General features: G+C 42.3%; 3 protein-coding genes across 3 annotated transcripts; 1 reads left to right on the top strand and 2 right to left on the bottom strand.

Moving 5' to 3' along the window:
- Positions 1–2673: 2673 nt before the first annotated feature.
- LOC127779234 (uncharacterized) lies at positions 2674–7390 on the bottom strand. Its single transcript, XM_052305971.1, has 4 exons — positions 7295–7390; positions 5286–5489; positions 3163–3242; positions 2674–3073 (listed from the first exon to the last, which is right to left on the bottom strand). Exons 1-4 carry the CDS (start codon positions 7388–7390, stop codon positions 2884–2886), a joined length of 570 nt encoding a protein of 189 aa, XP_052161931.1. The 3' UTR covers positions 2674–2883.
- Positions 7391–17526: 10136 nt separating this feature from the next.
- LOC127780020 (uncharacterized) lies at positions 17527–18521 on the bottom strand. The gene is made up of 3 exons (XM_052306980.1): positions 18340–18521; positions 18062–18183; positions 17527–17878 (listed from the first exon to the last, which is right to left on the bottom strand). The coding sequence occupies exons 1-3, from the start codon at positions 18436–18438 to the stop codon at positions 17737–17739; spliced, it is 363 nt and encodes a 120-aa protein (XP_052162940.1). The 5' UTR covers positions 18439–18521; the 3' UTR covers positions 17527–17736.
- Positions 18522–18625: 104 nt separating this feature from the next.
- Positions 18626–22295, top strand: LOC127780021 (uncharacterized). The gene is made up of 3 exons (XM_052306981.1): positions 18626–18793; positions 21420–21532; positions 21618–22295. Exons 1-3 carry the CDS (start codon positions 18689–18691, stop codon positions 21754–21756), a joined length of 357 nt encoding a protein of 118 aa, XP_052162941.1. The 5' UTR covers positions 18626–18688; the 3' UTR covers positions 21757–22295.
- The last annotated feature ends 238 nt before the right edge of the window (positions 22296–22533 follow it).

The following is a 22533-nucleotide window of genomic DNA, read 5'->3' as shown; positions in this document are numbered from 1 at the left end:
TGGATTGTAGCACAAAGGTGCTTTTAGTATGTAGATCTAGCTAGGTGTTTTCAGTATGTAGTTCTAGATGGTGTTATGATACAATCTCTGCCTGGTTATCCTCTATTAAACATAATTTTTCATGAGTTACATTGTATTTTGAATGGGAACCACAAATAAATAATGTTTGAATGTGCTTCTTTTAAAGAGAAGAATGTGTGTTGCAGATAATTGAATCAACATATACTTCTTATGAGGAATCACTATTGGTGCACATTTCACAGGGTTTGGTAACTAATTTGATTGCAGCTGTCCATGGGCATGAAGCAGCATATGCAATTGCAGTTTTAGGAGAACATGTCCTCATGTAAAAAACATGGCAAAGATGCAGGAATGTTGGGTGGTGCTATTTTGCATGGTCAAAGCACACTGTTCATTGAGTTATTCTCTTTCATGTATATATTTTCCACAATATAATTCATGAGTTTAACCATACCATTAAGCATTCTCTTTCTATCCAATCTGTTCCATTGAATGAATGGCAAGGTTGTGGGTGGGGAAGGGGTGACCACAGAAGGCTACCGACACAGGTGGCAGTGGCAGTATAGTCACAGGAAACGGGGTCGGTGGCAGCGATCCTCGACCCGGGAACGCCGTCCTCGTCCTGAAAACGCGGGGTCATTTTCATCCCCACCTTGTAAAAACCTCTCGCAAGTAGCATATTACGTTCCTCGATCCCGTTTCTCGATCCCATCGACCCAGGAACTCTGTGACTATACTGGCACCCATCCACCGTCATGTGCCCCGTCCCGAAAACGCGGGGTCATTTTCATCCCCACCTTGTAAAAACCTCTCGCAAGTAGCATATTACGTTCCTCGACCCCGTTTCTCGATCCCATCGACCCAGGAACTCTGTGACTATATTGGCACCCATCCACCGTCATGTGCCCTCTTCTGGTTTCACTGTATCAACCTTCCTTACAGGGAGTCCAGGCAGCAGTGGAGATGGGAATAGGGCGGGTGATGATTGAGACAGACGTGACGGCTGTGATCCAAGCGGTCTACACAAACGATTTCGAGCTGAGCGACGTGTCGTTCCTGGTGGCAGAGCTTCAATCCTTACTGCGCCTGAATTTCATTTCCTGGAGTGTTAGTCATGTACCTCGGCTATGTAACAGAGTAGCTCATGAACTGGTAGCTATGGGTAGTGTCTGCGATCCGGCGGAGGCCCCTGTTTTGGCTCCTATTCTGGCACAAATCATGTACCTGGTTGCTGATGATTCAGCAGTGTCATAGTAATGGAAATCCTGATTTCCCCTAAAAAAAAAAACCTTCCTGTTCGCTGATACAGTTATAATGTTACAATGTTGACTTGATAAAACAGAAGATCTTTGATATACCCTTTTCGCTGTTGATATGTGATAATGTTGCTTTTGGAATGCTAAAGTTCCTAATCAGATGATAGCTATTGTTAGTTTGGTAATATCTGACATTGGAATCAACAGAGTACCCTTGTTTCAGCTCCATAGATAATTGTCAAAATGATGGGGGTTATTACATGCAATTGAACAGTACACCTTCTGTATGTACGTGCATACGTCTGCAATACGATTAGTGCTATGCCTTGTTTAGTTCGCAATTTTTTTTTCCCTTTATGTCATATTGGATATACAGACACACATGTGAAGTATTAAATGTAATCTAATAATAAAACAAATTACATATTCCATCAGGAAACTGTGAGATGAATTTATTAAGCCTAATTAATCTGTCATTAGTAAATATTTACTGTAGCACCATATTGTCAATTTATGGCGCAATTAGCCTTAAAAGATTCGTCTCGTAATTTACACGTAAACTGTGTAATTGTTTTTTAATCCATATTTAATACTCAATGCATGTGTCTAAATATTTGATGTGATGGATACAACCCTCATTGCTCTGTTCTTGTTTTGTTTTGTCAGAACTAGAGGCTGTGGGATTACCCATGTCAAAACTGAGAAGGAATAATCTCTCGGTGTTCTTGTTTTGTTTTGTCAGGAATGCTACCTGCATGCCGTCACAGGTGACAGGCCTATGCAAAGCTGCTTCGCTGCTGGCATACGTTAACTGTGTTCACCTGACTGTTGATCAAAACCTACTACTCTGTAAAAAAAAAATCAAACACAACGTTAACTGTGTTCACCTGACTGTTGATCAAAACCTACTACACTGTAAAAAAAAAAATCAAACCATATGTGTTCATTGTGTCCAGATTTAAATCCAGGGTTTAATTCTTTTTGGATGGAGGGGTACGTTTCTGTATTGCAGCCCTTACAATCTGTACAGTATATGATGGCAAATTCACTACCACGTGTAGTTTATTTCAATCAGCTGTTAAATTTTAATCTGTGTTCCTAACTTTCAACTTCTAGATTTGTGGAACTAATCAACGCAATTTGGTCAGCAACTTTCTTCTAGATTCGTACTAGGATGTATTCCATTCACATAAAAAACCCTCACCACCATTTTGATACTAGATGTTATAGCGAAGTGATCTGCGATCCAATTTGTGGTTGTTCCAAGGCGTGGCACCTAGCACTAGCAGTAGCGGATCACTCGTCACCTAATCTGCGTTGCTGTCTGTTTGAGGCTAATAACTTGGCTATTATTTTTTTGCATCTCGCGATGGCCAGCAGATTAAGCATTGGCACAGATGGACTTTATAGATTTTCCATTAATAAAGAAAAGAAAGAACACAGGCATTATCATTCACAAGAGTAAAACTACTACCATCAGGAATGGTTAAGTACTGCAGTTACATGATATAAAGGGAGGTCTCAAGTCAACAATGATTTAAGCATATGGATGGATGGAAGCATTATTTCTAATCCATTAATTCGGTCTTAAGGTTAAACCCTCTTACTACTCTTCAAGTCCAAGCCTCTTCTTGTCTTGTAGAATTCCATCCTCTTCCTCCTCTCCATGCAGGCTCCCTGCATAAAGGGAAATGAATGCTGTCCCGAACAAGAACGCGGAACTAGCGATGCCAGCAACCTTCCACATATCTTGCATGTTGTGTGTGCCCATCTTCTTCTTTCGCTCAAAGATCAGGCTGCAGTATATATATTGAAAGGGTTATATTATGGTGTGTGCAGAGACAAGCAGGGTGCATAAAATTCATGATGCATCCCAAGTACGTACCTCTCGGAGCTTTGTTTCACCATATCCCTTTTTGACAAAATCTTCCCTATTCTGTTTATTTCCTCAAGGTTTCCTGCATCCTGCAAAGCAACATGATTAATACAAACCTTCTATGCCAGCTGTATGGTGAAGGCTTATGATGAGCGATAACCTCAGACAAGGCAAAGATGTAATGTACTAATATATATTATCCGTATTACTTCAGATAAATATCATAGTCGTAAGGGGAGGGGAAGAACGGATTCTGTCAAAGTGTAGGACTGTCCCTCTTCTATTCGAAATTTTGTCAGATAGCCAAAAAGGCCGTTGTGTTCGTGTCAGCTGTAGTTCTTCCACATTCACAACTCACCTGTTCAGTCTCAACAAAGCAAACCATACCAATACACAGGGCCATACTTGGTATTGCACAAAACTAATGATAGTTGTGATACCCAACCAAAGCAATCAAGACTAAATTTGGAAGACAGGTAAAATTCAGTCCATATCCCAATTTTCATTGATCTGCACATTTAAATCCACAGCCCTAAAAACACAAGAAACTTTGCTAGTAGGACATTAGTACGGGCAGGAAAGTAAGAATCCTGGTAAGTGGTGCAAAAAAGAAAAACAAGAACATAACAAAGTTAAAATTTCTCCAAAGTTCCATCCCAATTAAAAAATGGTACAAGAAAAAAGAACTCCAGTAGTGTCCTACTGAAATAAGTCCACTGGGTAATATAAATTGGGTGTTGGTGCATTCCAGTTAACAAATGCATATGGAGCTTTTCCTCTTCTTCTAGTCTGCTCCACTTAAGATTTCGTATTGCCTCACACATTCAGAAAGCTATCATACTCAAAAAGAGATTTATGACTGTCACTCTTCTGTTGGGAACTTTGGATAAATTGCTGCAAATGACCAGTGTGAATTTCAAACCCAGATCCCAGGAATTCAAGAGAGAAAAAAAGAATCCCAAAACAGGTGTAAGTTTCAATCCGGACCTAATTATAGGGTGGATATAACTAAGGGAAAAAGAACACTATAAAACAAGGATATACTGACATTAGTATGTTCGGGAACATCTGGTATTCCACATTCTACCGAACAAAACACAGTTTTAGCTCAATGTATTTCTTCATGAATTCAGGCTTGGTGCACTTGTGGAATACTTTATAAAAAACTGACTATCCCCTTCTCAGAGGCCCACTTCAGGGAAAATACGTGGAGCCCAATTATTCACAAAAAAGAATCCGATTCTTCATACGAGAAAAAGCAAGAACACTATCTGAGTAAGATAATAATAATAATCAATTGATTGCAGTGAGTTTGATGGTTAGCATTTCAAATAAATGTTTGGATTGAATTCCCACCTGAACTCATCACACAAGATAATCAAGAACAGAAAATTAAGCAGCAGCTGCCCCACATAGAATAGGGTTTGAGTGAGTACAAGCTAAGGCGATTCATACACCAAGTTATACGACAGATTAGACAGGAGGCTATTTGCTTAAGTGAAAACCAGCCAGATCAAGAAAGAGTAGCTTTCTATGGAAGGAGCGCAATGTGCGGGTGTTCGAATGGAGATCCCAAACCACTGAGCAACTGGTGGAAGACATCAAAGAGGAAATCATGGTGTTGAAGGCCGCAGGAGTTTTCACGGTGTGTAATAGTAGCATCCATTAGCGTCTAAGCCTTTGGGCGGTTATGTTCTTTGTTTGCTGGGACTGAGGCTTTGCCTCGATCCCGTCTCGACAGCCTACTGTAGATGTAAGCACAATGTTGTAATTTGTAACTGAACTTCCCTTCTTAATGAAATTAGGTCAACCAAATCTTTCGGCCGACCCAGAAAAAAAAAATCAAGAGTAGCGAAGGGTACCTCCCCTCAAAAAATAAAAAATTAAAGAGTAGCAGGGCACCCTGACGATCCAGAGATTTAGATCATCTGGGAGTTGACAAGCAGGTTGGCTTTGGGGCACAGTTATAATTTTGTACAGCACAGCAAAAAGGATTTCCTTTTTCCCCCTTGCGCTTGAGTGAAACCAGATCGAACGCAAGGGACGAATTAAGCGGGTAAGAATAGCAGATATTCAGGCCAAAATTGGACTGTAGCAAAGAAGCGGGTTTGCGGTACAAGAGGAGTACGCACCATCAACGTCCGGATGTACCTATCGAGAGGTCCATTAGGCTCAGAGATGTCGAGGCCTCGCCCGCTGTTGATGTGCCGCCGTGTCGGTGACACGCCGTACCGGAGCGCCCTCCGCGCCGCCGCCGCCGCCGCCGCCGCCAGCTTCGCTCCCTTTTCTCCCGCGTTAGGGTTTGCTCTTTTTTTTTTCTCTTTTGCTTTTCTCTTTTATTCACCTCTCTTCTCTGTCTAGTTCTCTCTATAGACGAGGAGGCCGAAAGGAGGAGACCTTTTTTTTAAGGAAAAAAGGTCCATATCATTCTAAACTCTCTATATACGAGGAGAGTCGAGAGGATAATTTTTTTTTTTTAAAAAAAAGGGTCCATATCATTCTAAACAAATGTCACCACTATTCTCCTATTCATATACATGCCATCTGAATAAACACAATATTAAAACTATGACATCGTCATCACGTTTTCTATTTTCTTACCGAATTTCTTCTTCTCTGTCCCTGCCCCTTCTGTTGGCCGAACATAGAAACGGCGCAGACACCATCATTGCTCCACATGTTGTCAGCCCGTCAGACAACATGGGGGATTCGCCATAGCTGAAGCCACCACCATCCTTTGCCCAAAGTATGTCAGATTTGGCTAGTGGAGTCAAGAAGGAGGGCAGGTGGCAGTTGAGGAGGGGATCAGATCGAATCGTTGGTGACTCAAGGATCCCTCTTCCCTTCTGCAGCGACTCCTCGCCGCCCATCACCTCTCTTATCAGGTGATAGTGTGACCGCCGTCGACGCAAATGACCTAGCCGGTGATGTATGAGGCAGCCGCCATGTGAAGACAGGTGACAACCTCCTTGGGCTCACCGATGCGTCGCATGGGGATGTGATTCTATTGTCTGATCTAGTGGCACACTCCTCTCGGATCGAGGAAGTCGTGGTGGCCCCGCCAGCGTTGCGGTCGTCGTCTTTCTCCTCGACGACATCCTCGCCGTCAAGAAGCTCCCTTAGGTCCGCTGAGCTAAGGAGGTCGCCACCGCATCGAGATGGCCACGTGACGGCAGCTAGGCGATGAGGATGTGTTGCATGTGAACGGGAGCAGGCGCTTTGCTATCGCCTCCCCATTCGCCTCCCTCTCCGATGCCCTCCTCGTCGCCCACCGCATCTCGCTCAATGAGATGGAGAGAGATGGGGGAAGAGGGAAGAGGGGAGGATGGAGGAAAAAGATGGAACTTATACGTGGGTCCTATGTCTAGGGGTATTTTGATCCATATGGTGATAGAAAACATGACGATGAGCGTATTCAAATGGAATGGATACAAATATATGAATAGTAATGACATATATCTAATATGGTACGTTTGTAATGGCATGGATTCAGTATACTTTTTTTTCTCGCACGACTTTATACATCATTATAATCTAAATCCATCATTATATAATTATACAATATTATTATTTGATAATTTCTAAATCTCGAGATTGAAAGTTTTCAAAGTTTATATACCACTGTACATAAATCCATCACGATATAACTGTCTTCCCTTACATTTGTTTTTTGTTTTTGGTTAATAATTCGGGAAAAGTCATTTGTACCCTTGTCATGAGCCTTGCTAGATGACTCTCCAAGCCAAACTTTGGCAAACTTGAGAAAAAAAATGACCCTCCAACAGCCATGCGAACTGGATGGCCAAGCCATCTGGCTAGCATAGTCCTCTCCCCACCGGCCAAATTTGGCTAGACAAAAGCACTGGCCATTTGTGGGCCCTAACGCGCAAATCACCTCTCCATCCTCGGCCCCCTCTCTCCCGCATCGGCTCTCCCTCTCCCGAATCCGCAATCTGATGTCAACGCATGCCAGTTGTGCTCTTTGACCATCAATCTGATGTCAACGCTGCCAGCGAACGTGGGGACCTTCTCCACGCGCCGTGGTGCCCTCCGGCTTGGTAGCTCCCTCCATCCATGACGCTACCGCCTTCGACTCTCCCCCGGCGTTGCACTGACTGTCTCGTCATATCCGCGCCCATACCTCCACCATCATCGTCACAACTCGATCTCCACCAGGCCCTACCTTCATCAGCACTACGCTGCCCCCATCTCTCACTGTGTTGTTCCTCATCGTCATCTACGTTTGGTGGCCTCGCTTGTGCATCCTCTGTCGACTCCTTCCCAGTGGGCTGGAGGCTGAAGGCTGTGGGTCGATGCGGAAAATAAAAGAGAAGACATAGGGAAGAATGTTGATGGTCCTTAAGTACAAAATACGACCGTCAATTCCTGCATAAAACCAATTGAAATAAATCATCAAACCTAGCGATAGGGTTTATTACTAATCATTTCCACAAGTGTTGATGAATATTTGTATCACCAACTAAGATTTTAAGGACTGGAATATGTGTCACCAACTAAGATTTTTTAGGGCAACCACATGTGTTGGTTATGAGGCAACCTTAGCTTATTATGTTGCTTATTAATTAACCTTGCATTGGGAGGCCATTGTAGAAGGGACTAGTCTGAGCGATGGGTCATAGGAGCAACCCATGTGACCTTCTATGGGAACAGATGTGTTTGCCATATGGCATGGGCGTCTGAGCATATCCAATATAATAGATGTACACACACTTGTACAAATACTTGAGAGGACTTCCGTTCACCAACCGTCAGCGAAAAATCAACCAACAAAAATCAGATTTTCACTTGTGACTGCTATAGAGCGCCAACTACACCGACTCTATCTTATTTCCTCCCACTCTCAGGCTATGTTCAGGAGTGAGGGTTGGGAACAACGCAAAACAAAGCATCGTTTAGCACATGATTAATTAAGTATTAGCTAAAATAAATTTGGAAAATGGATTAATATGATTTTTTTAAAGTAACTTTCGTATAGAAAACTTTTTAAAAAAAAACACCATTTAGCAGTTTGAAAAGCGTGCGCGCGAAAACGAGGAGATGAATTGGGAAAGTAGAGATAAAGAACTCAGCCTCAGACTCGGGTCCGTATGGTAGAGCTCCAACTCCTAAATTTAACTTCAGGAGTTGGGTCTGGAGTGGAGTTGAGGAGCTACTCAAACCAGCTCCACCTCTCTAGTTCATTTTGTGATAGAGCTCTACCCAGCTCCACTCTTATTTTAGTTAGAGCTGAAATTGTTTAGCTTAACACCAGCTCCAAGAGAGATGCAGCTGGAGCTAGAGCTCCATCTTCTCCTCCCCCAACCCCACCCCACCCCTGCGCCCCCAGCCTCTCCTCCTCTTGGCGGCCACAACGAAGACTGTAACGGCGACATGAGGTGCACGTTGGGTGGGTCCGGCTGTGAGAGACCCGCGGGCAGCAGGGGGAGGCGCTGTGAGCAGCAAATCTAGTGACGACGAGGCTCAAGGGAGTGGGTCCTGCAGTGGAGCTCGAACGATGGCAAGCGGGCGGCAAAGCGGGAGAGAGATCCAAATCCATCTCAACTCCTGCTGGTCTTCGGCGATGGATTTTTTTCATGCTCCTCTCTGTGATCTCTCTCTTTGTGATGAAATTATGATTTATGAATGGATTATGAGTTTAATTTGTGAATGGATTATGAGTTTTGCAAATGAATTTGTTGGATGGATTAACGAGGTTTGTGATGAATTTGTGAGTTGTGAATGGATTATGGTGGCAGGGGATTTTCGATTTGGAGGTAAGGGATTTTGGATCTGCTAATTTTATTTTAGTGTGTCAAACGTATTTTTCGTGGCTGGTGGCTTAAGCAACCGCCTGAGAAATTTAACTTTTCTATGCTGTTTAGGTACCCAGGAGCAAAAATATATTTTCGCAAGTGGCTGATCCACGCTTGTGAAAATACTGACGTTTGGTTGCTGGCGTTGATCTGTTTGCCAGTGAAGATATGAAATGGTCGTCAGCGAAAAGTTTTTTTTTTTTATAGTGCTTCTTCTTTTGGGGTATATTTCATGGTCTTTATGCAAGATATATACAAGGATGAGGGTCTCAAGGGGTCGTTTTAAGAAAAACATAACACATTTCATTTAGTTCCAGTATAAAATGTTTTCCTTGTTGCAAAATTGCCACAAGTGACCTCGACCTCAACTCGGAAGTTGTAACCCTAACCGGTCAAGGTAATTGAGACTTCATCAAGGCCACCGAAGTTGGAGAAAAAACTTACTGGAGCACATATGAGGAGCAAAATTTAGAGGAGAAATTCACTGAAGCGCAAATAGGGAGCAAATCAGATGGGGAGTTAGATTCACCCTGATTTTAATTCGAATTTAGTTTAGCAAATTGTTAAATATTATTAGCTTCAATATATTTTTATCCCATTGCAACGCACGGGCACTCAGGTAGTGAATAAATAAAAATCCAATTCTAATTACGAACCTGAACATATACGTACTACTTGTGTATGTACTTCTTGCGGTTTCAGGCAATGCAATTAGTGGCGGCCAGCGTGGCGTGGCTAGTGTCCTATCTTTTTGCTTATTTTTATGCTTATGCTTATGCTTATCCGAATCGTTTATTATCAACGACAAAATAATTTGCAAGTAAAACTTGTGTGTGTACACACACTAGAAAAAATGCACGTGTTGCAACGGGTGAAAGCTATTTTAATCTTATTATTGTTCACTGTGAGAATTCGCTTGGATATATATTTGTCTAGAAAATCATGTCAAGTTAGAATGCGGGTTTTTTTAAATAGATTTATTATACGTTATGTATTTCCAAAAACGAACAAACTTAAAACCCGATTCAAATACGAATATGTATTTCTAAAAGCAAACGAACTTAAAAATCGACTCATACATGGATGTCATACCAAAAGTACCGGCAAAAATATCTTCAATTTTTGTAATAGTGTGTGTATGTCTATATATATATATATATATATATATATATATAGTAGCTCTATTATACACCCCTCCCTTAGAATAACTATTCTACACCCCCCTCCCACCTTCCATCCGTCCCCACCTCCCTCCCTCCCCCTCCCGCGCCCCTTCCCCCCAATCTCTCATTTTCTTCTTTTTTCTTGTCTCCCTCCTTCTTGTCTCTTTTTTAGAAAAAATAAAAATAAATTGGTGAATTCAAGACTTGAACCCATGATCTCATGGTTCATGGCGAGCACTTCTAACCAAATCACCATACGATGATTTGTGAACAAATCAGTTATATACCTGTAACAATCATACCTTGTTACTATGATTCGGCGGTAACATTATCCTAGAGGGTAGTAACATCATATGTTACTGCAAAAATGTATAGGTTGTTACTGCAAACTTTATATGTTGTTACTGCACTTTTTGCAGTAACAATATGATGAAATTTGCAGTAACAGAGAACATGCATAGTAACAGTGGCCCTATAGTAGTAATGTTTTTTAATCTAGAGTATTTTAAATCTCAATCTTTAGAGAGTACTAACGTACATGTCATGTCTTATTTTTCTAACCCATTTGCATCATGGCGTTCGTAAAAAAAAGTGCTTAACGAAACTAGAACCATAATAACTATTTTTTAACGTTGTTACGGCGAAAAGCAGACGTGTTACTGCATATTAGCCGTCGTGTTAATATGTTGTTCCAGTGAAACGAGGACTAAAAAAGAGGTAAATCTCAATCTTTAGAGAGCAATATCTCTCACATCATATCTTGTATTTCCAATCCGTTTGCACCATGAAGTTCATAAAAAAACGCTTAACGAAACTAGATCCATCATGGCTACTTTTTGACGTTGTTACTGCGATAATGTTGTCTTGTTACTATACGATGACCGTCCTGTTACTGCACGATTCCTGCAAGACGAGAGCAACAAAGTGGTGGGTGGGGGAAGGAGTGGTGGGCGGGTTTGACCGGCGGGAGGACGCTTTGACCGAGGTGGGAGGGGGGTTTTGGGCCCAAGGGAGGGTGGGGGAGGTGGGTTTGACCCATGGGAGGGGGGGTGTAGAATAGTTATTCTAGGGGAGGGGTGTAGAATAGATTCACTATATATATATATATATATATATATATATATATATATATATATATATATATATATATATATATATATATATAGGGTAAGACTATTCTATACCCCCCTCCCTCTCAAAGGCCACACCCACCTCCCCCTCCTTTCCAAGACCCAAAAACCACCTCCCACCTCGGTCAAACGCTGGTCAAAGCCCCCTCCCGCCGGTCAAAGCTCAGTCAAACCCTCCTACTAACTCCCCTCACAACCCACCTCTTCTCAGCTCTCGTCTCGCGAAACTGTGTAGTAACGCGACGGTCATCGTGTAGTAACGCTGTGTTTTACGTGCAGTAACAACGCTCAAATATAGTTGAAATATAGTCATGATGGATCTACTTTTGATAAGCATTTTTTTTCTAGCATCATGGTGCAAACAATTTTAAAAAACCATACATGACATCAGAGATATTGTTCTTAAAAGCTTTTCTTTTTGGAATTTGACTCTCCACAAGTAGTAATACAATAGCATTACCTGTTACTACTGTACGTTACTACAGTTCTATCACAACGTTACTATAAGAGTCTAGTAAAGACAATAAGCTTTGCAGTAACAAAGTGTCTTGCATTTCTTTAATAGTATTACTACATAAACTAGGAATTGAAACAAAAATATATGGGTTAAAGCCTCACATGCTAACCGTATACTTGTTACTACACAAAAGTAGAAGTGTTACTACATAATAGGTGCATGTTACCACTTCCAATAGCTATGTTACTGCATGATAAATGCAGTGTTACTATGTCATTTTTATGAGATGAATATCAAATAGGTGGGCCATAGGTAAAGTCTGTAGGTGGTTTTGAGCGATGTTTGATTGATGTAGGAGTGTTTTGAACAATTTTATACATTTAGTAAAACCATGTTACTGCATGTATATACCCCTGTTACTGTAAATTACACATTCTGTTACTGCATGTGGAGGGCTAAAGTTCAAAATGTCAATCTTTGAAAAGCAATATCTCACAAGATATGTATTATTTTTTAAAACCGTTTCCACCATGATGTTATCGTATTACTGCATGTGGAGGATTAAACTTCAAGATGCATCTATGTACTCCCCTCCTCAAGAACCGTTCTTCCTCCCTCTTCTCAAGAAAATTGGTCTCCTCCCTCTAATATAGCGTTACTGCATGTGTAAGATGTGACAGTAATACTGTGGTGAATTACAGTAAATTAGGAATTGAAACAAAAATATATAGGTTAAAAGTCTCAGATGCTAACCATATACTTGTTACTGCACAAAAGTAAAAGTGTTACTGCACGGAAGGTACACGTTACCACGTGTTTATGCAGTAACACTACCCAAAAAATATAGTAAAACGCAGTGTAGTAACATCGTGATGTGATTGTAGTAACGTACAACAGACAAGTAATAACAAGTAATAGTATAGTATTACTACTTGTGGAGAGACAAATTACAAAAAAGTCAAGCTTTGAAGAACAATATCTCCCAAGTGATGTAAGGTTTTTTAAAACCGTTTGCACCATGATGTTAGAAAAAAAGAGCTTATCAAAAGTAGATCCGTCATGACTATATTTCAACTATATTTTAACGCTGTTACTGCACATAAGACACAACGTTACTACACAGTGGTCGTCGTGTTACTGCACCATCCTGGGACGAGAGCTGAGAAGAGGTGGGTGGTGGGGGGAGTTAGTAGGCGGGTTTGACCGGTGGGAGGGGCTTTTGACCGAGGTGGCAGGTGGGTTTTGGGCCTTGGTAAGGAGGGAGAAGTGGATGTGACCCTTGGGAGGGAGGGGGTATAGAATATTCTATACCCGGGTGTAGAATAGTTTTTCTATATATATATATATATATATATATATATATATATATATATATATATATATATATATATATATATATATATATAGGTAACATATCCTATGCACACAGGCCCTCACGTGTACACACGTGCACACCAACTAAAAAATGTCACCAAAAAATCTAGAAAAAATCATACACATACTTTCAATTGTATTACACCTAGAGTTAAAATCTTAACGTCAAATTCATTATATTTTAGCCGTAACAAAAAAAAACAAAAAATCTGACAGTTTTAAGGTTGCAATTTTGTCAGAATTTTATCTTTTTTTTATTCTCTATGTAGAATGAATTTGAAGATGCGACTTTGGGAGAATGAACAAGGCTATAGATCCAGGTGTATAGAATCACTTCTACACTATATTTGGGTGGGTAAACTCTAGATGGGTGCACGAACAAGGCTATAGATCCGAGGTACCTCGTGGTTGTGCCTGTTGAGAGGGCTGAATCCGGGGCCCCGGAGCTTGCGGGGAGGAGGGGCGCCGTCGGAGTGGTACACGGCTCGCCGGATGGCCCTGCCCGCTGCCGCCGCGGCTGGTCGCAGCATCTTCCGGCGGCTGGAGGTTCGCGTCGACTAGGGTTAGGCTGCGGAATCGGTATCCAAATTTGTCCCGACGAGAGCGAGAGGACACTATCCGGCCATCGTCTTCTTTTTACTGTACAGGCCTATTCTTGTTGGGCCCTCAACAGAACTCGGCCCAGCAACTTAAAATTCTGATAGCCTTCTCTCTTTCCTTCCTTTTTTTTTTTGGCTCGAAAAATCTTTTTCTTTTCTTTTCTCGACGTCTTGCAACTCAGAAGAAGAGGAAACTAAAAATCCTATTCACATTATCGTTGGGGTACAAACCGGACAGCCTTCTTTCGATCCTAGCGTAGCACAAGGTTTTGATTTCTATACTACTATAAGTTTCGCACTATTGATGCGGTTTTGGGAAGATCGTACCGCACTAATGAACCGTTAGGAAATCGGTGGCCCACAAAGGCCTCGTCGGGCTACTCACTAATTAGACCCATCGCTAAATATTTTTGGCTGGATATCACTCTAAATAGAGGGGAGGAGGAGATATTGTTCGCTTGAGCAATTGATAAATGAATGAGAGAATGTCCTACCCCTCTTCACATTTTTTTGACATTATGTAACCCCTTTGGAATACCCACGTAGCACAGGGGTTCATAATGATGTTCTACCGGAGACCGAGAAAAAAAAAAAGAAGAGTGGGAACTCGCAGATCCAATCGCGAAAAATGAATTCCTCCCGGCGTTCTCGTTCAACTTTTGCCATGCCATCCCCCATGAAATCTGCCACAACTGACTTGGAGTCAGCGGCGTATGCCGATTGGTACAAACTCCGGTCGGCAAACACAGTGTTGGCGTGCCGACGATGCACCATGGTGGCGAACCTGAGCCCCGCCATGGCTGCGAGCTCAAGCATGCGACACCATGGTAGCAAGCCCACCGACAACGCAAACTGGCCGCTCCCCGCACCGTCGTGCACTCGGCAGCAACCCACACCACGGCCGTGCCCGAGGCCGCACCAGGATGACGTGCTTGCACCGGCACCGCGCCCAACGGCGAGCCCAAGCCGGCCGTCATGGTAGCACCAGCAATACAGGAGAGAGAAAGAAGAAAACGAAGAAGAAATGAATAAAAAAAAAAGTTGCACTGCAGCAGCCGCCTGCCCCGCCTCGCCGCACGCCCGAGCAGCCGCGAGTGCCGCCTCAAAGAAGAAGAAAATAGCAAGAAACAAAAATGAAAAAAGAGGGCACCAACAACGACGTCGGTCGCCACCCGTCGTGCCGCACCTGCCCTTTAGCTTGCCGCGCTGGACCCCGGCCGCCGCGCGCCCACTCCAGCGCCCGGCCACCGTGCCTCCCCAGCCGCTGTCGGCCGCACAACGGCACTCCCTGCACAGCCGTGCCGCGCAACCTCTGCCCAGGCCGCCCTCCGCAACGCCCTTCGTGCCCGCGCAGCTCGGGCCGCTGCCCCACACCGGATGATCCTATCATATCATATCATATCTTCCTCGCGTTGCGCCGGCTGTTGCACCGGATGATCCCTCTCTTCACCGGATGGCAGTATTGTCCATGGGACCCGACCCAATTTGGCCTAATAGCAGCAGCAATATATATCCACATAAAACCCTAAACCTAAAATCCCCAAATCCTATCCCAACGTACACTCCACTCGGCGGTGGCGGGCACAGGCAGCGGCGCACGGCGGGTTGGGTGCAGGCACACGACACGTGCACAGTCGGCATATGGCAACACGACTCGCACGGGAGCAGGGCAGCAAGCGGCGCACGGGTACCCGTCGGGCATGCCCGTGCCCGATGGGCATAGGCACAGGCATAGAGTTTTGTCCGATAGACCTTGCGGGCGTGGATCAGGTGCAGGTACGTGGGTCTCGAGACGAGCATGGATTCACTCTGCTCGTGTCCGGCCCATTGCCATCCCCCGTGCGACAAACAACCAAGAGAGAGATCCATCCATCGAGCAGGCAAGCAACCATACTGTGCAGTGTGCCTGTGCGGTTGTGCAGATGCGTGTTTTGTATCAGGTCAGGTGCGGTGTGGTGGCAAGCTAAGCCATCACAGATGTTCCCGGTGTACACACATATCCCGTTGTTTACTTACCAGCTGTGCAACTAAGCTATATATGTTCCCTTCACAAAATAAATGTGGTGCATCAGACGGTCAATTCAACCCGTCCCTAGAGATAATTCATAATAATTGTGGACTAATCGGAAGGAAAAAAAAAGACAAACCGAGAGGCGAACGTTGCCGAGGCCCGCTCCTCCACCGCGCACACCACCTCTAGGGTTTCTCAAACCATCGGGACCGGGGTTACCGCGGTAACCGTGAAAAACCGTATGAGACCATGCAAAATTTATCAAAAATTCAAATTATTTTTTAAATTTATTTGAATTTAAGGAGGTTATCGCGGTATTTCTATTACCGTACCCCGCGGTAAGGGCGGCAACCGCGGAAACCGTATGGTTACCGATGGTAACGTAAACCCTGACCTCATCGCCGCGGGCGACGCTGCCACCCACCGCCCACCGGTGACGGACTGACGGTGCTGGCAGCGGCACCTCCCCTCCACCCTCTCCTTCTTTCCTCTCATTTCATTCACTCTTCCTTCTCCCAATCCAAATCGCTTTTTCTTGGCAGCTCGTCTCCAGGTCCTGTTAGTTGCAGCCACCGGCGACGCTAGCCGACCGCGGTGGTCGGCAGCAGAAGATCCACCTCCTGCCAAGCCCCTACGTTTGTAATCAAACTACTCAGTAGGGATCATTGCCGAAAGTTGCCCGTAACGCATTTGGCGCATTAGTTTCCGGCTTATCCTTATGATGTAGGAGTATCTGATTTAGAATCTGAGCTTGGAAAAGCATCTAAATGTTACTCAATGTTTTAATTTGCCGTGAGCTAATTAATGTTATGTTTTGAATTCCAGTAGATCAAGTACCGAAAGTTTACGATTTCACCAACGGATGTAAGGTTTGTTCAAGTTTAGTGTCTAAACTTGGCCCTTGCAATATGTGTAAACAATATACTCCTATTAACATTCAAGGTTAGGATTTGATCTCTAGAAGTTCATACTGCATTTGTATGATACGAACTCATACTTAACAATCGATTTGGATTGCTAGGCACTTATAAAATCCAGATTATTGTCTGAACTTAAACATGGAATGTATCTGAATTCAGTGTGTAGACATACCCTTGCCATGTTTCTCAATTCAGTGAATGAACATGCCCTTGCAAGGACTGCTTTTCCCTGTAACTTTACTTATGTAAATATATATTGTAAAAACATGCCTTGCACATGCACTATTTCTTAACCAAAATAACAACAAACATGTTGTGTTCATCTTCAGCAGCAGGGCAAGAGAGTCAAAATTACAGGAAACATTTGCCCTATCAGGTAAGAGGGACCTAAGGAGGTAGCTTTCGAAGCCACACATTCTACTATTGTTCATGTTAAATAGTCATGCAGGCACGAAGTGTGCCAAATCCAAGCTCAATATCATAGTAGGGTACTATGAATCTATAATATGCTGTAAGATACTAGTAGTAGGTAGTCCACAATCTTGCTTGATGATATTCCAGTCTAATAAGTAATAACACAAGAAAGATGTGCCTAAACCATGAATGTATATGAAAAAAAGAGAGATTTATTGAACCTTCCGACTGTTCACCTATTCTCTCATATCCATGAAGTAAGACATTGATTTTGCAATAAGAGATCCATTATGTTCATTGCATAATAAGTAAAATATTGCTGCCATGTTAACCGACGTAGTGAACAGATCATCAAAAGATAGCATGAGAAATATTAACTGAGCAAGTTGTATTTTGGGGCAGACACAACAGAAAATCCAGAAACATATATAAAGCTAACATAGAAAGCATGAGAAATATTAACTAAGCAAGTTGTATTTTGGGGCAGACACAACAGAAAATCCAGAAACATATATAAATAGAAAGCAACTATCAAGTTATCACGATAGCATACAAATTAAGGCGGTATAGTAGGTAGGAGTAGAGTACATTAAGAGATAGAGAGTATGATATCCAACAGAACCTCAATGGTGGCTTTAACTAGTTTCGGTCAGCAGGACATTACATTTGTGTAGTTATAGCATAATAAAACCTCCTAGCTAGTTATGCTGTGGACACATTGTTGGACGCGTGATGCGGCAGATGGAGCGCAGCATGACACAATCCAAAGCACGAGCAGAGAATGATAAGGAAAGAAATATTGTTGCTCCAAGCCCAGTTATACAGGATGTCTCCATCAGCTGGCCTGCGATCAATGTATGTGAATGGAGATAGATTAGTTCATGCAACGCGTAGATCGATCGATTGTGCTGTTGAGTTGGGGATAATAGGAGATTAATTAGCAGCGAGCGAACATTATAATATTGAGTAGTCTCGAATTAATTAAAGGTTAAGAAGAGAGAGAATATATAATAAGGTACAAACATACCCACTGTAAGGGTTAGCAAGCCTCATGATCCTCCGGTTGTGGTTATCGACAGCCATGGCACAGCCCTCCCGCAGCCTGTTGTCCATCGCGTTTTGCGTCCAGGGATAGCTGCTCATCTTCAACTTAATTCACCAAAAAAAAAAATCGATCGATCAAATTCCTCGAGGGCGAGGGAGAGAGAGAGAGAGAGAGAGACAACAAATTAATCGATCGATATCAAAAGGGGATACCCAATTAAATTAGAAGCAACAACATGAACAAGCTAATCAATTACTTACCTCCAGCCGTTCCTTGGTGGTGGTGGAGACGGGCCTGCCGCGGAAGGCGCGGTTAGCCGCCACCATAAACCTTCCGGCCAACACCGATCGCAACGCCATCAGATCTAGGGTTCCACGCTTTGCACCTCACAGACACGGAGAGAGAGAGAGAGAGAGAGATCTACTCGTAGTAGACTAGAAAGAAAAGAGAGGGGGAGAGGACTCGATCGGTTTTGGGCTTTAACTCTGCCTGGGTAGGCCCGGCCCATCATCTTTGGTAGCCTACTGCATATAATATCCTATATCAAAAAAAAAAAAAAAACCTCCAACTCGAATCGAAAGAGAGGAAACCACCGAACCCTAGCGATCGATGTCGGCGGCGTGGATGCTCAGCCGCGCCGTGTCCCAGAGGCTTCTCCGCCACCGCTCCCGATCCTTCTGCACCAGCTTGTCTTCCTCCTCCTCCTCGGGAAAGGTATCTGTTACCATCATCCTCCTCCCTTTTCTGTTTATGTTTCTGGCGATCGACCAGCGCTTCCAAGAGTATCAAATTATTCCCCTTTCCTCTCCACTACTAGCCCCCTCCTCCCTTTTTTTCTCTCTTCTTTTTGTAATATATACGGAGTACTCGTACTAGTTAGTTTGACAACTACAACTAAGCCGACCAATTTACCTGTCACTTTTGATTGTTGAGTGAGGATGTGCTAGCTGTTAAAGACGCGCGCCAATCTCTTCCTGTGCCTCTGCCTTGCCTTGCTCATTGCCTAAATTATTCAACACTAGTAATTTGCCTGTGCTACTGCTAACGCTACGATAGCATTCAGTAATACAAATTAAACAACCAAAATAATACAATATATGTTTTTTTTCAAACAAGCACAAAATAGAAGGATTAATATTAAACACGAGTTATTATTCATGATTCATCAACCATAGCTCCAGGTTCATTTGAAAAAAAAAAAAAAACTGCTCCCAGTTATCCCTAACAAGGGCACTATAGAATGTGTTTTATAAATAGTGAAGAACTGAAGTCAAGCGATAGCAATTGCCTCTTAAAATAATCATTTATATAGCATATCCTATAGTACCCTTCGATACTGAAAAATGCCCGAACTCATTAGCATATCAAGGATCAAATATTCTATTCCTCCTAGAAATTCATTTATAGAACTCATTAGCAGGCAAGGGAACTGAAGAACTGAAGCCAACACACTGAAGACCATCACAATAATCTGATCCAACTTTACTTTTGCAAAAAAACTATTGCAATTATCTTCCTTCATCAACATCCTGCAAATATCCTGGTCAATTTCTTGCCAATGTAAAGAACAGATCAATATCAACCCTTACTAAAGTCATATGCCTTTCAGTGTGTCTGCTTGATACAGCAATAGCTCAAAACCAATATTTTCTGCAATTGGCAAATGTAGTTGCTCATGTCATTCCTTTCCAACTTGGCATTTCTCAAAAAAAAAAAAAAACACTATACACAGCACATCCGTTGAAATATAAAATTACCTAGCCATTGTCTATTTTCTGCATATGGTGAACAAGCTCCTTTGCGGTGTTTGAGAAATTCTTTAGCCCCTGCAACAACAAACAACGCAACAACAGTAGAAATAAACTGATGGAATGACAAATTCAATAGTACAGACAATACACAAATATTCAGAATTTTGGAGCCCTGTCATTGGTATATATACCACAACATGGACATCCGCTGAGGTGATCTGCATCAGCTTGTTTCAATCAACCTTGCCAGGCTTCTCGATGTACACCGGTCAGCCTTCACGATCAGTAGCATGGTAGCTCTGAGGGTAGTACTCGATCATGTCTTTGAGTTCATCAAACTTAAACTTCTGACCACAACAACCCAATAGTGAATCAAGAACAAACCAAAAATTAATTAGACGTTGTAAGTTGTAACCTATCATCTAAAATGGTCTCTAAATCTCTAACACCTCCCAGATCATGTTAGCTCCAAACTCTTTCCTTTCCATCTCAGCATCTTTGCCCACACTTGCATTATCTTGTTAGGATCGTACTTCCTTGCCTCCAGAAGCATGCATTGCAGTGGGATCAGACAAGACGGAGTTACAATTAGCAGCGACAAGGAAGCAATTGATGGGAAATCGATGTGTTTTTTAGGCAAACCTTAGCATCGGATGGCCACATACAAGAGAAAAAGGAAAAAGATGGCCACATACAAGTCCATCCATATAACCCCTTAAAATGGGTTCTTTTTTTCATGGTGGTTTTGCCTATGGGGAAGCTTTGAGCGGTTTTGGCAAACTAAGACGACACTTTGGTGCCTCATTAATTCTCACTCCTTATTTTGGCAAAGGAGGACAACACTGTGTTGACATGGTGGCATTGTTCCGGTAGATTTTAGTGTCTGTTCAAATGTATATCCCACATAAGTAAAACCACAAAGTTCACTTTAGGGGGTTATATCGAAGGTATTGCAAATTCGAGGGTGTAGAGACCTGTTTTAAAGTTTGAAGTGCTAAATGGACTTCTATTCAAAGTTTAGGGAGGATATGTTATAGGAATGATGTGATTTTTGCTTACTTGTTCATGCCGAGTTGCTAACACAAATCGAAGTTAGGAAACTACGTTTATGAAGTACATGTTAAGAATGCAAACATAATACCCATACATGCATCAGTCTCAAATACGTACACCTAAAAAAACAACTACACAGTTAAAAGAAATGTGGGTGTGATTCACGTTAGATCAATCTGCTCTTTTCTTTGTAATAAAAGCATGTGCAGAGAATGCAATCATTTTGAAGAGTTACTAACAGAAAAATATATCTTGCATTGGTAAAGGCTACTCTTATAACTCACTAGATTGCAAAGCGCTATGCAGCACTAGCCCTAACTCTGCTTCTAACTTCTAAGCCCTGCAGTATGCTGCTGGTTCTTTTTATTCCCTAATATACTAGGAAGATATTTTTTATTCCCTAATATACTAGGAAGACATGCTGGAAACAGCTGTTGATGTTGAGTCTATGAATGCTTCTCTCTAACACTAGGAATTCACAACTTCTTGATCAATCTTGTTGTAATTTGATGTTCAAGCTACTGAATGATAATCAGGTCAAAAGGATCGAACGATTTGATGAATTTGAGGAGATGGTGCAAAGGGAAATTGTTGAGGATGTGGAGAAGGTGGAGAGAGCGAAGACTGAAGATAGAGATTGTATCAACCGGTATGTTAGCTTTTGAGTTTAAGTCTTATTATTGTTTTCCACCCTAGATTCACCTTCATATATGTACTGGCATGCATATACACAGGCTGTTGACTTCTTGTGGGATGCCCAAAGGGGAATTTCGAGATAAGCTAATGTGGGGTTGTAATGTTGCTGCCATATTTGTTGCATCCGGTGCAGTTGGGTCATTGGTTGCTAAAATTAAAATAGATGGGAGTGTGTAAGCATGCCGAGTTTGGTGGAAGACGGTTTTTTTTTAAACGTTTTTAATTTTTAATTTTAAAAATAAATTCTTTCAAAACTTATTTTCAAGATATGAACCTTTTGGCCCAGCTAGCCGGACTGGCTTGACAAAACAACATTATCACGCTAGCCAGACCGGCGTGATACAGCGTTATTTGGCTACGCCACCCTCGTTGGCGTGACTTGATAAAACTCAGTATTGTTTTGGTCAAAAGGTTTAGATTAGGGAAATAAGTTTTGGAAGGGGTTATTTTTAAAATTAAAAATAAAAAAGTTCAAAAAAAATAAAAAAAATCTTTGGTGGAAATGCTTCTGTGCGTTATGTAAGCACACTAAACTATTGCTGTCCTGTCTTCGGCTGGAAAAGAAGCACCTGTACTCCTGTTATATGATACTCTTATTATCGTGTGGTTTGTGATGACTTTATGCTGGCTAGGCTATCACAGTCCTTGCACCTAATATCCTTTTGTCTTAGCGTGGTGTAAGTTAAATATTAATGAAAGGATGGATTGGAGGATCATCATTTAGCTGAAAGAGCAAATATAAATTTTAAAACTTATTTGTCTGAGTTCGATTTTAGGTGGGAGGGGGTTGCTGTAGTTTATTTTACAGCATTGGCTTTTAAACCACTAATAACACACAGATATTAAATGTTTTTTTCTCAAACACGCATACATGTGTGTATACTAGCAAATATGTCTGTTGCAACTGATGAATATCAAACAAATATGGTTGGATGGTTAAGATTGCTTGTGTAC

Source organism: Oryza glaberrima, chromosome 7 (assembly GCF_000147395.1).
Source record: "Oryza glaberrima chromosome 7, OglaRS2, whole genome shotgun sequence".
Classification (NCBI taxonomy): Eukaryota; Viridiplantae; Streptophyta; class Magnoliopsida; order Poales; family Poaceae; genus Oryza; species Oryza glaberrima.
This window is presented reverse-complemented; position numbering and strand designations above follow the sequence as displayed.

Bases quoted from the DNA above. Each gene is read 5' to 3' on its own strand.
- LOC127780020 (XM_052306980.1), bottom strand. From the start codon at position 18,438: ATGGCGTTGCGATCGGTGTTGGCCGGAAGGTTTATGGTGGCGGCTAAC. The intron at 18,184-18,339 runs GTAAGTAATTGA...TGGTGAATTAAG, and splicing joins CCACCAAGGAACGGCTGGAG to TTGAAGATGAGCAGCTATCC. The intron at 17,879-18,061 runs GTATGTTTGTAC...CATTGATCGCAG, and splicing joins CTTGCTAACCCTTACAGTGG to GCCAGCTGATGGAGACATCC.
- LOC127780021 (XM_052306981.1), top strand. From the start codon at position 18,689: ATGTCGGCGGCGTGGATGCTCAGCCGCGCCGTGTCCCAGAGGCTTCTC. The intron at 18,794-21,419 runs GTATCTGTTACC...AATGATAATCAG, and splicing joins CCTCCTCCTCCTCGGGAAAG to GTCAAAAGGATCGAACGATT. The intron at 21,533-21,617 runs GTATGTTAGCTT...GCATATACACAG, and splicing joins GATAGAGATTGTATCAACCG to GCTGTTGACTTCTTGTGGGA.
- LOC127779234 (XM_052305971.1), bottom strand. From the start codon at position 7,390: ATGACGATGAGGAACAACACAGTGAGAGATGGGGGCAGCGTAGTGCTG. The intron at 5,490-7,294 runs GTATGGGCGCGG...AGAGGTGAATAA, and splicing joins TTGTGACGATGATGGTGGAG to AAGAGAAAAGCAAAAGAGAA. The intron at 3,074-3,162 runs GTACGTACTTGG...TATATACTGCAG, and splicing joins GTGAAACAAAGCTCCGAGAG to CCTGATCTTTGAGCGAAAGA.